Genomic DNA, 14,885 nt, shown 5'->3' with positions numbered 1-14,885 from the left:
CATCTGGAGGGCACCACATGCACTAACATTGCACTGACACATCTACCACATCCAAAATCCCATCTCTGGCCATGGCAATTTGTAATGCTCCAGAGAATAAGAATCCAGGAAGAACACTTCTTTTGGAGTCTGTAATTGAGACATTAAGATAAAGTAATCATCATATGCATCCCCAACTTTATTCCTAAAATTATTAATTGCTTAGCAAGTGCCTTTATTTGTTTATGAAAAGACCAGCTTTTCTACAGTTTACAGTTCTAGGTACAGTATCACACTTCTCTGTGTTTTTAAGGGTTGCAAACACAACAAATGAATACCATGTGTTCCATCCAGACTTGCCCCGCTGGTGAACAGAAGGGCTCCTTTGAGTCTGAAAATGCTCAGAATTCCTTTTCCATTAGTATAGGACACTTTCAGGAAGTTTTTCTTGTTAACCAGGAGCATAACTTGGAAAAATAATTATTATGTGGCATTAGCACATAAAGGTGCGGGGGTGGATTGCACCTAAATACAGTACTTGAAAGTTCTGTTGTGGATCAGACTATGGAGTATGGATCACAACAAAACATTTCATTCTCATTTCTGTTTCTTTGGCCTTTGAAGTGTTAAGGCCACTTTCCCCTTCTGAGGAATGCTTTCCCTTCTTCTTCCAGCTATATCCTAGCTTTCTTCAGGCCAAACTTCAGACCAAATGACTTTTTAAGCATTCCACAATATTTTGTATGTGAATAGGAACCTTGGTTTTTAGAGCAAACCAATCCTGAGCAGAAGGAACATATAGGACACTGAAAAGTATTCCTGCTTAAGAGGCAAGAAAGGATAGCAAACAGCTCATGACCTGAACAGAAGAAATCCTTGAACCTGTTACTGTCATGTAAGCTGCAGTTTGTGGAGCATGACGGATATTCTTGCAGAATGTGAAACATGTTGAGCTGAAAGACCTTGGGGATATGATTAGAAAATGTCTGTGTCCTCCCTCAGGACCTTCCAGCACTAAACTAAGTATCACATTGGTTGATGAGAAAGAAACTTTTCATGGGCCTCTACAAGGAGCCGGCAGAAAAACTTGTATTAGCAGGAGTTTATTTAGGACTCCACAGATATTTCATGTTTGATTGGCATGGAACAATATTTCACCCTTTTTAGGAACATGGGCTATTCCCTGACACTTAATAGTCTTCTGAGTGAGTGGGTGGGAAGATGATGCAAATTAGCTGTAAAATTACTGCTTTTAGCAAGTTAACAAAAGAGCATGCATACACTCGTGAAGCTATAATTATTTGCAAAGTACACAGCAAAATTGAGATTTTTTTCCACATGACTTCAGGCTTTTACTTGTAGAATATTTGCCTGCGGAAGGGGATATTTAAGCATCAGAGAATAATCTGGCTCCACAAGGGGCAGAACCTTTGCTCAGCACCCTGCTGCAGTCTGTGATACTAAACCAGTGGGGGCGGGAAATACATGCTTTTGTTTACTAACGTTCTTCCAGACAGGCATAGCGTAGCAGTAGAAGCCCCTGTTCTCACTTCTATATTAATTGCTCCACAGCACATACACTGCACATTCATAAATGTAGGCCAGTTCAGATGTAATGCCAAAGAATAGCTTAGCATTGAGGTGGACAACCTTTTATAAGTGAAGAGTTGCATTTATTGGAAGAAAAAGTGGCTGGAGACCATGTGAGGGCAATGGGCAGGGCCAAAGCCCAAAGTGTGCAGACACACCTCTGTTTTCCTCCCCCTCACCCCAACAAAAAATCCATTCTCTTTTCACACATGGAAATTCCCAGCCATCTATTCACACACGTACAGAAGCATGCACCATACTCATACATTCACTTTCTCTTCCACTGTTCTCTCTCACGCAGATTAAATTTGCAGTCCCCTTTTCCCACACTACCTTCTTTTCTTTTGGCTCCTGCTGTTCAGTTTCAAAAGTAAGTCTACACACACACACACACACACACACACACACAGCCCTCTTACTGTTGCCTCTTTCCCCTCACCAAGGACTCACTTTGTCCTTCTTGTCCAGGCATAGGCAAACTTGGCCCTCCAGATGTTTTGGGACTACAACTCCCATAATCCCTGACCACTGGTCCTGTTAGCTAGGGATGATGGGAGTTGTAGTTCAAAAACATTTGGAGGGCCGAGTCTGCCTATGCCTGTTCTTATCACTTACTTTCATTCCTTTCTCATTGATTTTCAGTGCCTCCCAACATAACCTGCTCCTTCCATTCCTAATCGTTCTACTTGTCTAGCTGTGTTGAGGAGAATGAGATTGAGACAGGCAGGCACGCATGTGAGCTGAGGATCTCAGAACATATATCCCACTGGCTAGAGCCTCTTATTTAAAGAAACTTGTAACTGCTACACTCTGTACTTAGGCCTTTGAGCTCATGTGTGGGGCTGATTGCCAACTTCATGGATTGCTGCAGTTCAGGATATATATATATATATATATATATATATATATATATATGCAGGTTTTGGTGTCTTCGGGTGTCTTCCCGTGTAAGAGTCGGGGTGTCTGGGCGACGTTTCGACGAGGTCTCACTCGTCATCTTCAGGCTGGTGCTTTCGGCTTCTTGTAAGAAGCCGAAAGCACCAGCCTGAAGATGACGAGTGAGACCTCGTCGAAACGTCGCCCAGACACCCCGACTCTTACACGGGAAGACACCCGAAGACACCAAAACCTGCATTCCTGTACCCGTGAAAATCTACGAAAGCATATATATATATATATATATATGTGTGTGTGTGTGTGTGTCTAAGCAGTGAACATAATATGATAACTATCAATAAAACACAGATAAAATTAAAACAAATATACCCAAATAAATTATACATCTAGGTAGGCTTGTGGAAATAAAGAAGTTTTCAGAAGGCATCTGTATTATTATACTGTGAGGTTGTCAGTAGGATGGGTGAAACCATGAGGAAGGGGAGAAACCAATAGCCCCAGGAACCATGTACAATGTTTGTTTATGTACATAATTAATATACCACTTAACATTTTAAGGGGGGGAAATACATGCACAAGTTATGCACTCTACCTTTTCTCCTCTTGCATACAAGATTGATTGAAAACTTTCTCTTTTGATGTTAAATTAACCATTATGTTATGTTCAGACTCTAAGAACTCTGGTTAGTTCAGACAAACCCAGGGTCTAATTGTAGTTTATGATACCAGCTTGCTCACTAACTAGCATTTGCACAGTGTTTTCTCGAGTATGACACAACAAGGGATTGTGATTAGCAGATGTTTCTGAACTGGCACTTGATGAATGTTGGAATTTGTAACACTATATCACAGTTATCTTATGTCCACACTGGCCCACTGTGTTTATCCTGCATTAAACCCCAAAGACACTAGCTATACACAGAAAAAAGCATTTTTGGGGGAAGAGCAGAATACCCCTAGAATTAGGTCAGTAGAAGATGGCCACCTAGACAGACATAGACAGATGAGATTACTTCCCAAACCTCCTCCACCTAAAGCTTCTGCTGTAAGGTTTTCTTCTTGATATTTTGTATTGTTTCACATATAATGTGTCCAATCTTCCAAACCATGGTTAGGATGATTGGGAATAAGCTTTGTGCAAGCCCCTTCCTCTTTAGTATGACATTTCCTCCTTCCCATCTTTTAGGCAAATTGTTGTTTGCCATTTCATCCAAATCGGCAAACTATGGTTTGTGGCTGACCTTCAAACCAGAACCGGTAACCAACTTTAAGTTGTGATTTCCAGTAATAGTTTGGAGAATATGCACAAACCAGCTTGACAACACTGAGGTGATGGCTTGCCTGGTTCAAAACTTAATTGACTCTGAGCATGCAAGGGAGGGAGGAGATAATCTTATTTCTTGAGGGATTAGAAGTGTTACGTATGAACTCACCAATTTATGGGATGTTATTGCTTCCAATACTTTGAAGAATTTTTTAAGTGGAAATTGGTTGGGTTGGGTGGGTTACAATTTGGTTTTTGTTTATGCTATGACAAAGCTGAGGAATTAGACACAAAATTCAGCCCACTTATTCACATCCTACTCATGCCAGTGAAACCTATATGCATATAAACTGGAATATGCTTGGGGCTACAGTTGACAATACAGAATTCTTTGAAAATTCCAATTAGCTCTAAAACATGGCATTCAGACTAGGACACTGTCAACATAGCAGCCCCCTTGTCGTCTTCCTCATCCCTCAGATTGGTAACTGATTTTTAAATAAATTGTTATACACCTGCATTCAATAGCAGATGTTTGTTTACATACTGATTACTATGCTAATGTTTAAAAATAGTTTAATGTCTGTCATGTACCTAACTGTAGATGACACAGAAGATTAATGGAACAAGTTTTCTGAACAGCTGATTTGCAATTTAGAACACTACCTAAAATTGGAATTGTTGATTATGTATATTACCAAAGTATCAGTGAAGAAAGCATTCTGAAACTCCTGTAATTTTTAACTTTCTTCATAAGTCTGTTTCCACTTTGGTTTATGGCGGTGTTCCAAAAATGCAATCAGGCTTTTCAGGGTTTTCAGAAGAATTGAATGTCCTTTTGTCCTCCAACCCCTCCCCTTTTGTTTTATTTTGTAATTGAGAGAAAAGAGAGGAAATGAAGTGGGCATGGAAGTAATGATCAGACAGAAGTCTGTCTTGTGTGGGTGTTCTTGCCATTCCTCTTGAGGCAAGGGATAGGTTGCCCTGTAACATTCCTATTTTTAAAATGTTACAACAAGCATCCCTTTTTGTGCCTGCCATTTTTCATACTACAGAATACTGTTCAGTTATAGATTTACAAAATGCAAAACGAAAAGTAAAGACAAACAGTATCTAAATTCTGTTTCTCTTTTTCTTCTCCCTTCCACCCCATACTTTTCATTATATATTCCTCATGCCTTTTTAAACAATATTTTGAACTTTTATTCATCCATGTTCCACTTATATTTCCATGGGAAACTGTTCTGTGCACTGTCTGTACCTGGACACTGCACACAGCTCACCCTTTCTTTTTTCAATCAGGATGGCGGCCTAGTGGAAGAGCCCACTACTTCACCATTTTTGCCTTCACCAAGCCTGAAGCTCCCCCTTTCAAACAGTGCACTCCCTAATCAGACCCTGGGTGGGATTGCCTCAGGGCTGGGCATGCAAAACTTGAATTCTTCTAGACAGGTAAGGTATCTTTCGAGTGACAGTTATTTGAATGTCGGCACGCTTGCGCTTGCTAGTCAGCAAGATATTTGTTTGGCTTTGCTTTTCATTTTAAGGCTCCTTTTTCTCAAACGTAAAGAAGTGAATGAAAAGTCAAAAATCAACTTGTCATCGAAGCGTATTTCAAATGACAGTTGTTACTGCACGCCAAGATTCCCAAAGGTCCTTAGCTATAGAACTTGCCCTTGCTTCCCTGCAGTTCCTCCCGTCTTTGTTGTTGGTTCCTTTTCTCCTCTGGTGCATCCCGCAGCGTCCCTGCACACTGGCGCTCCTTCCCATCCTCACACAGACCATACTTCTTGCCGCTCATAGCTCTTGCCGTTCTTGCTTACTTCCTCTTTGCCTTCTCAGCTCATACACGTTGAAAGGTTTCCCTATACTGGGGCCTTTATATCACTCTTCTCCCCCACCCTCAAGCTTTCTTGGTTGCAGTATGTGCTTGTTAGGTGGAACAGGACCAGTATTCATTTTTAACTGTCCAATCCACACATTTGATGCTGCTTCCAAGTCTAGATGATAGAGCACTTGACTAGAGAAACCAAATATTTGCCCTTTTGCCATTGCTTACACTATAATGTCAACGCTGTGCTCTAAAACCTATGGACCAAATTATTTATACAGTGGTACCTCTGGTTACAAACTTAATTCATTCTGGAGGTCCGTTCTTAAGCTGAAACCGTTCTTATCCTGAGGCGCGCTTTTGCTAATGGGGCCTCCTGCTGTGTGCGCACCTCCGTCACACAATTTCCCTTCACATCCTGGAGCAGAGTTTGCAACCAGGAGCAGCTACTACTGGGTTAGCAGAGTTGGTAACCCGAAGCATCCGTAATCAGAAGCGTTCGTAACCAGAGGTACCACTGTATTTGAGCTGGCTAGGTATTGTTAAATGCCAGCATCCTGTTCCTACAGTGGCCAAGCCCACAAGCAAAACAGAAGTTCCTTAGCACTCTCCTGTTCCCCTGTAACTGGTATTCAGAGGCATATTGGAGATTGGAGATAATGTACAGTATAGCTATTGATAGTCTTATGCTCCATGAATTTGTCCATTCACCCTCTAAGCTATCCAGGGTGGCATCAATCACTGTGTAAAGAAGTTTGTCTGTCTTGAATCTCCTACCATTCAGCTTCAATGGATTATCCCGGGTTCTAATACTGTGAGACTATCCAGTTTCTCGACACCATACGTAATTTGTTTCACATGCCCTAGTTGCCTTTTGCATGAGCTAAAAAGCCCCAAACATTGGAACTATGTGTCATAGTTGATAATCAGGAAACTACATGGTACAAGTGGTTTTTGTTTCTGTTTTTAAAGCGAAGGTGATAAAAGGATAAGCTGGAATGTTGACCCGAACTTATTAGAATAATAGTAATTCATTTTTACTTTGGCCACATTTGGACATCACACTTAACTATAGTTTAGCATAATATGAAGAAGCTGCCTCCTTTCTGCTCAGGCATGACCATTAGGAAGAGCAAACAACAGTCAAGCAGGATGCCCAAATGCATTCCAGTACCCAAATCTATATTTTTATGTCATACATTCCACACGTGAACGTATTTTTAATTTTTTTTTACTGAAACTAGAGGGGAAAGCTTTACATTATATGTCCAGGAAAAAAGTCATTTCCTAGATAAAGTTAATTCACATACATGTAGATTATGATTGACTCATTTTGAAAGCGAAATTTAAGCCTGCTTTAGACATGCAACTACCTTTAAGGGTGGCTATTTGTATCTGCATCCAGTTGCTTGCATTGCATTTCTATAGCAGATCCCCATGCTGTTGCAGCACTTTCAGTGGCATCATTGCTAGCCTTCTTCTAGGGGCATTTGCCATGGTTTGACAGAATTAGGTGCAGTTTTGTATGCACCATCATCTTTCCAAAGGAAGCTGCTTCCACAAAGTGAACATGGTTGGCTGCGTGAGTAATTTAGGTCAACTGATGTATTTGTACCAAACTCCTACCGATGTACATGCCTACTGATGTTTCAATTTGCTGTACTTTAAACCAGTGGTGGCCAAACTTGGTCCTCTAGGTGTTTTGGGACTACAACTCCCATCACCCCTTGCTAACAGGACCAGTGGTCAGGGATGATGGGAATTGTAGTCCCAAAACAGCTGGAGGGCCAGGTTTGGCCATCACTGCTTTAAACGCTTCACCTGCTGCTAATCTGCATGAGAGCTCCTTTGTTTGCTAATGTCTTGAGCTAGTCTACAGTGACTGTCACAAGCTATAAAATTGTGAAACTTAAATCTTCTAACCTTGTCATCCCACAGATACCGAGTGGCAATCTGGGTATGTTTGGCAATAGCGGAGCAGCACAAGCCAGGACCATGCAACAGCCGCAGCAACCGCCAGTGCAACCTCTTAACTCATCCCAGCCTAGTCTTCGTGCTCAAGTGCCTCAGTTTCTCTCCCCTCAGGTTAGATTGAGCTCTGTAGCATTAGTGATAGCCAGGGATGCAAACCCAGGTGTTGTTAACCACTAGTAGTTGGAAAACAAGGGCCTAGCGGTTAGCACTTGGGTTGTCGATAAGGTAAGGAGGCAGGTTTCTCCTCCTCACCGGCTCCTCAGTTTTGCAAAAATGGTTGTATCCCTGGCGATGGCCATTTCTGTGCCATAACTAATGCATATTGAGTGGAACACTTAAATGGAAGAAAAAATAATATATTCTTAAAGTTATCTGCACCTAGAGATGGCTGATAGTGCCAGTTGGAATAATGCAACATAAAATATTGACACCACCACACTTACACAGTATACTTCTATGAAAGGCACCATGTATAGAGAAATGCCGCAGAGTTTTTAAGTTGCCATGCCAGTTTATTTGAATTACAAAAAATAGCATGTTGTGGGAAAGTTATTAGTGACTCAGGTTGTACCCTACTAAATCATTGCATGTGTGGAATGACTTTGGTGAACAGGGTGGAACTTCCTCTCCCTTTCCTGCCCCTGCGCACACCCCAAATCTGCCTTGGGAGTTCCCTCAACCCTCTGGAGCAGTTCTGGGGGGAGAAGAGGGAGAGGAATTTGTGTGGCACTTGCAGAAGTTGTTAGACACATACAATGAGTTGGTTGGATACAACTCTCAAGTATTTATATTTTATGTGTCAGGTTCAGAAAGGATGAGCAATTCTGGAATAAAGGTTTATTTTGCTGTGATATGTTGTGTTTGCTTTCAACTTCTACACATAGCTTTCTATTAAACAAAAATCACAGCAAGTAACCTAAAAACCACTTTCTTTGGAATTGTCTTGTTTCAACTCTGCAAGTAGTTCAGACCTGTAACTAAGGTCATTACTAACCACTGTAGTAATGAATATTCACCTCTTACATTCTTTTTCTCCAGGTTCAAGCACAGCTTTTGCAGTTTGCAGCAAAAAACATTGGTCTCAATCCTGCACTATTAACCTCGCCAATTAATCCTCAGCATATGACGATGTTGAACCAGCTCTATCAGCTGCAGCTGGTGAGTTAAAAGCCACAGTGAGAAAGCTATAAATCCAGAAAGAAAATCTTGCATTTAAAGCCACATGAATGGGCATGTTCACTTCAGAAATGATGATTAGACTTGGTTCTGAAAATGAATTTATATAACTACCTGAATCTTAAAAGTTGCTTGATACTTCCAGTATGATAAAGACTAAATACTTTGCTCATTACCATTGGATTGTTCTAAACTTAACTTTTGAAACACATGTATAGGACTGCAACCTCAAAAACAACCTCTGGTACCACTACTATTACTCAAAATTCTACAATATTCCTGATAGATTCCTGTGTTGTTGTTTTTGTATTGTATGCTAATCTAATAAAATTGATGTTCTGCAATACTTCTTCACCAGTAGATGCAATGGAGCATTATTTCCATTCATTTGTGCAATTAGTCATGCCCTTAATATGCATGTATTTTATTGCAAACCTTTCAAAGTTATTGCAAACCAAATTTTTCTAGGACCCAGGCTTCCAGATATTAAGATACCAGTGTAGAATTCAATGTACCCAATGGCAACAACTAATCTTAGGTTTTGAGAAAACTGCCCCATGTTATAAATATAGAACTTCTTTTTATTTCAGTTTTGTGAGCATACAGAAGTATGTACAGACATAACAACAGTGGTATAAATACCTTAAATAAGCTTAAGCCCTAGCCAGAGACCAGGTGTGAATGTATGGTTTGAACCATAGTACAGTGGTACCTCTGGTTGCAAACGGGATCCATTCCAGAGGCCCGTTTGCAACATGAAAAGTGCGCAGCCCACAGCGGTGCATCTGTGCATGCGCGGGTTGCAATTCGCTGCTTCTGCGCATGACGTCATTTTGCACTTCTGCGCATGCACAAGCAGAGAAACCCGGAAACAACCCTTTGCCGCGGTTGCCGCGGGCCGTAACCTGAAAGAACGTAACATGAAGCAGACATAACATGAGGTATGACTGTATAGAGGGTTTCAGGTAGGCAACAGATGAATTCCACTGGTATCATCTCAATGTATGTGTGCTCCAGGGCTTAGTTTGACAAGCTAAAGGTTCTCTAATTTTTTTGGGCAAGTAGACACACTTGGAATTTTGAGAAAGTGCTAGGGATGTCAGTCACAAAATGGCTGCCAGGAGGACAGGCCCTAACACAAAATGGCTGCTGTGGAGATGTAGCATAATACCAAATAACTGCGGGAGTGGGGGCATGACATACCTTGCTACCAAGGAAAAAGAGAGGAAAAGGAGACAGAATGGTGTGGCATTCCCCTCTCCCAGTAGCCACCCCATCAAAGGGGGGAAAGTGCATACATCAGCCACCGCTACACTTGCTCACAGAGAGCAACTTGGCACCCAGTGAGATGTGGGCATGTTTAAGGGGGCATGCTCAGTGTAGGAGAGGTGGAGTCGTGCAGACAGAATTGAACAAGAAAGGCAAAAAGTCTGAGGGGTTTTTAAAGGGGATATTTATTAAGACCTTCAACAAGCACCTTGTGGGCAACCTCTGCACCACAGTGTTCCTGTTAACTTGAGTTCTAAACCAGGATTAAGAGAGCAGAATTAGCATGAACCCTGATTAAATGTTTTGTCTACCCTGGGCCTTTGTGATTAGTTCTCTCACATGCTACCAACACTCTATTTGCATCTCCGTGTTTACATTTTCTTGAACAATCATTCAGTTGATGATGCCTTTTCCTCATCACGTTTTAAATAGCTTTAATTGGCCATGTATTGTTTGCACTCTTGATCTGAGCTGACTTCTGTCTCTGGGTCTGTTACTTCCTGCAAGGAGGGCTTTGGGAACATGCATTTGTTTCATGTCAAAATAAAAAAAAATTCCTTCCTGTAGCACCTTAAAGACCAACTAAGTTAGTTCTTGGTATAAGCTTTCGTGTGCATGCACAATTCTTCAGATACACACCGTGTATCTGAAGAAGTGTGCATGCACACGAAAGCTTATACCAAGAACTAACTTAGTTGGTCTTTAAGGTCTTTAAGGTGCTACCGGAAGGAATTAAGGTCTTTAAGGTGCTACAGGAAGGAACTTTTTTTATTTTGACTATGGCAGACCAACACGGCTACCCATCTGTAATTTGTTTCATGTGTTATTTAATGCAGTTGCAGTGAGGCCATTGGGCTTCTTCACACTGTGACCTTAGGCTTTTTTTTCCTCAACTTGCAGGCGTACCAACGTTTACAAATCCAGCAGCAGATGTTACAGGCTCAGCGTAATGTTTCCGGACCCATCAGACAACAGGAGCAGCAAGTAGGTGCAACTTGTTGACCCAGTTCCAAATGTAAAGCCTCTAAAGAGTCTAGCATGTTACAAGAAAAAGCTTATTTGTGAAGGAAATCTACTGTGCTGCACGCTTTAATGCAGACATAAATCACACACGGGGCTGACAGACTTCAGTTTCTCTTACCATGTCTGGGATGCATCTAATTCTTAATCTATTGAATTCACTGTCTGCTGAGCGGTTCTAGATAAAGTGCCACAAACCTTTGTTCCAGCTAGCATTTGCTTACTTTGTTTTATTTTTTCCTTGCTGCCAGGTTGCACGTACAATCAATAACATGCAGCAGCAGATCCAGCAGCACCAGCGCCAGCTGGCCCAGGCCCTGCTTATGAAGCAGCAGCCACCCCCTCCACATCTATCTTTGCACCCCCCTGCAGGCAAATCAGCCATGGATAACTTTTCACCCCATCCCCAGGCTCCTGGCCTATCTGACCTGCAGACCAAAGAGCAACAGTCTTCACCGAACACCTTTGCTCCTTACCCCCTTGGTATGTGCAGTTATTTAAGGACCTGTTCAGAAGGATGTAAATTACCTAATTATGTATACATACAGTGATTTAACTTGCTTCAGTCTGGAATCCTTTCTCCTGCGTACCTCTGCTTCTTAACTAATTTGGCAACTGTGTCCAAATTACTTATTATCTTTATTAATATGCTACCCCAAAACAAAGTTCTCTGGCAGCTAATAATAATAATAATAATAATAATAATAATAATAATAATACCATTAAAACTGAACCATAACAACATCAAAAAATGGCACAGTGTTAAAAAACTTCAGAAGCAGAGAATAAAATCAGTATAACAAAACTCAGGCAGCACTTATACTCTTTTTATCTTGTATAATATTAGAATCCAGGATCCCTGAATGAGTCTGAATGGTAGAAGGTTTAGGACTGACAGAACAAAATAACTTAAGTCTTAAATTAACTTACAGAAAATGTAGTGGTAGGTACCAGTTTAGGTGGTTGTAAGATACTTGGTGGTTGTAATATACTGTCCCTCCCAATTTACTTCTTGGGCCCTTGCTGCTTTAACCCATGTTTGCATTACTTGTAGACGTAAAAAGATTAGCTTGTGATTTCAGCTTAAAGTAAAGTGTGATTAAATGCCAAGAATCGGGGATTAAGGGTTTCTTAATAGCCTGCCTACTTCCTCTTAGCTGGACTGAACCCAAACATGAATGTAAACAGCATGGACATTCCTGGTGGTTTGTCAGTGAAGGACACTTCTCAGTCCCAATCTCGCCTTCCTCAGTGGACACATCCCAACTCAATGGATAATCTCTCCAGTGCTGCTTCTCCACTTGACCAGAATCCTAGCAAGCACGGTATGTGTCATCGTTCTAAATACATCAAGTCCAATTGCAAGATTCCACGTTTTTCCGAAACACTGGTACCTCGGGTTAAGTACTTAATTTGTTCTGGAGGTCTGTTCTTAACCTGAAACTGTTCCTAACCTGAAGCACCACTTTAGCTAATGGAGCCTCCTGCTTCCGCCGCACTGCCGGAGCACGATTTCTGTTCTCATCCTGAAGCAAAGTTCTTAACCCGAGGTACTATTTCTGGGTTAGCGGAGTCTGTAACCTTAAGCATATGTAACCTGAGGTACCACTGTATTCTCTCCCCCCACCCCAGGTTAGCAGTGGGCATTGCAAAGTACTTAACAGAATATAAATTTCTCAATGGAACATTTGTATGTGCAAATATCTTATTCTTGTAATTCCCACCACACCCCCACACACATATTACTGCTCATACTGATTTCATTGCTCATATTATTGGTCATAATAAATGTTAATGGCCTAAAAACCAAGAAGGGAAAATCAGTTTGAAAAGTCCAGAACATCAAGCATCTCGACTTTTGAGTGGCTTAGGCTAGTCTTATATCCATTTACTGGGAAGTATGCCCCACTGAACTCAATCAGATTTAATCTCCAAACAGGTAAGCATAGAATGCACAGTTAGAAAATTAAATTACACATGTGTTATATTTTTCTCATGAATCCTTAAATCTTAAACTTTATGAGATGTTAAGAGAAGTTGGCAGGGGCGGAGGTTCACTTAGGTGAGCAGTTTCCAAAAAAACACACCCCAAAGAGAGTGCAAAATACCTACCAACTGTGTTTGGAATTCATCACATTAATGTAAATTGAATGCAGACTACAACTGTAGGCAGAGCAGAAGTGAAAATTCAGTATTGCCCTTAGTGTCATTATACATTTTAATCCAATACTGAGAGAAACCTGTTTTAGCTCCCTGCTCTTGTTTCAAACTCCCATTTTCTAAACTCACAGCTAATACTGTGCTCTTTAAAAACATTTACATTTTGTGAGTATATTGGTAAGATTTTTAAGGATCTTAATGATCCATATAGCAAAGTGCTTTTGCTGACACTCAGCAAAATACCATGTTGTGTATCTTACATTTTTCATTAGAGTCCTTTTGTTTTAACTTTACTTGACAGTTTTATCAGTAGCAAATCAGTCCCATGCAGGTTTGTTCGAAACAGGTCCCACTGTGTGTTCAGTGAGATTTACACCCAGTAGCAGCTTTAATCTCACGAATCTTTGATAGATAACTTTTGAACTGTGTTAGCTACCTTTCAGCCCCAGTTTAACCTGCTATCTTTCACTTAACTGGCCACTGTTACAGATGTGTTGTGTGAGTGCTAATTATAAAGGTAAAGGTAAAGGTACCCCTGCCCGAACGGGCCAGTCTTGACAGACTCTGGGGTTTGTGCGCCCATCTCACATCTATTGGCCGGGGGCCAGCGCTGTCCGGAGACACTTCCGGGTCACGTGGCCAGCGTGACAACGCTGCTCTGGCGAGCCAGAGCCGCACACAGAACGCCGTTTACCTTCCCGCTGGTAAGCGGTACCTATTTATCTACTTGCCCCCGGGGGTGCTTTCGAACTGCTAGGTTGGCAGGCGCTGGGACCGAGCAGCGGGAGCGCACCCCGCCGCGGGGATTCGAACCGCCGACCTTTCGATCGGCAAGCCCTAGGCGCTGATCAGTGACTACCAATAAGAGAAGGAGCCAAATGTTAGCCATGCCCTTAATAATCTTGTGCTGTCGTCCCACCTTCTTTATTCTAGGTGCTATCCCTGGAGGTCTGAGTATTGGTCCTCCAGGAAAGTCCTCCATTGATGACTCTTATGGCCGGTATGATCTGATTCAAAACAACGAGTCACCAGCTAGTCCTCCTGTAGCCGTTCCTCACAGCTGGTCACGTGCCAAATCTGATAGTGATAAAATCTCCAATGGCTCCAGTATCAACTGGCCACCAGGTAACAAAAAAAAATATGTATTCTAGCTTTTAGAGCTTGAAGGTATCTGAAATGTGATACAAACCCCTTTACTGAGGCAATGCTTTCAGTATCCAAATGTTAACATACTAGTTCAGCTCATTCCAGCTGTAGTCTTCCGTAAGATGAAAGTATGAGGAACATTTTGCCACGCTTTTGTTGGGCGAGGCATGCAGGCACATAAAATGTTTTATCCTGGTGTGAACTGGGATAAAACTTCCTACCTGCCTGATACTATCACTGAATTTGGACAACAAAATCCATCCATCTAAACCTCCCTCATAAAATGTTTTTCTTAAACTTTTTATCAAAATGCCCACTCCATCACCAGAGAGTTGTGTACCTGGTTTCATCTTCTGTGCAACGGTACCTTTTCCCACGCATGTGGATCTTGGTAAGAAATGTGATGTCATCTTATTTTCGCCCAAACAGAATTTCATCCTGGGGTACCATGGAAAGGATTGCAGAACATTGACCCTGAGAATGATCCTGACGTTACACCAGGAAGTGTTCCAACAGGGCCAACTATTAACACCACCATACAAGATGTTAATCGCTATCTACTCAAGAGTGGAGGTAGAG

At 41.6% G+C, this 14,885-nt stretch overlaps 1 protein-coding gene across 7 annotated transcripts in view; it reads left to right on the top strand.

The window, feature by feature from the left end:
• The window catches only part of TNRC6C (trinucleotide repeat containing adaptor 6C), a 117,693-nt gene that overhangs the window by 82,160 nt on the left and 20,648 nt on the right, over positions 1–14,885 (top strand). For 6 of the 7 annotated variants that reach the window (XM_082202987.1, XM_082202988.1, XM_082202989.1 and 3 more), the window contains 8 exons: positions 5,033–5,182; positions 7,500–7,646; positions 8,574–8,693; positions 10,881–10,964; positions 11,252–11,483; positions 12,158–12,325; positions 14,094–14,285; positions 14,736–14,879. In XM_082202987.1, coding sequence (XP_082059113.1) covers positions 5,033–5,182; positions 7,500–7,646; positions 8,574–8,693; positions 10,881–10,964; positions 11,252–11,483; positions 12,158–12,325; positions 14,094–14,285; positions 14,736–14,879 — 1,237 coding nt within the window. The remainder of the gene's footprint in view (positions 1–5,032; positions 5,183–7,499; positions 7,647–8,573; positions 8,694–10,880; positions 10,965–11,251; positions 11,484–12,157; positions 12,326–14,093; positions 14,286–14,735; positions 14,880–14,885) is intronic. The other variant, XM_082202986.1, reaches the window with a different exon arrangement.

The sequence above is a fragment of the Podarcis vaucheri genome (genome assembly GCF_965113315.1).
Source record: "Podarcis vaucheri genome assembly, chromosome: 2".
NCBI lineage: Eukaryota > Metazoa > Chordata > Lepidosauria > Squamata > Lacertidae > Podarcis > Podarcis vaucheri.
The sequence above is the reverse complement of the archived record's forward strand: the minus strand, read 5'-3'. Positions and strand labels throughout refer to the sequence as shown.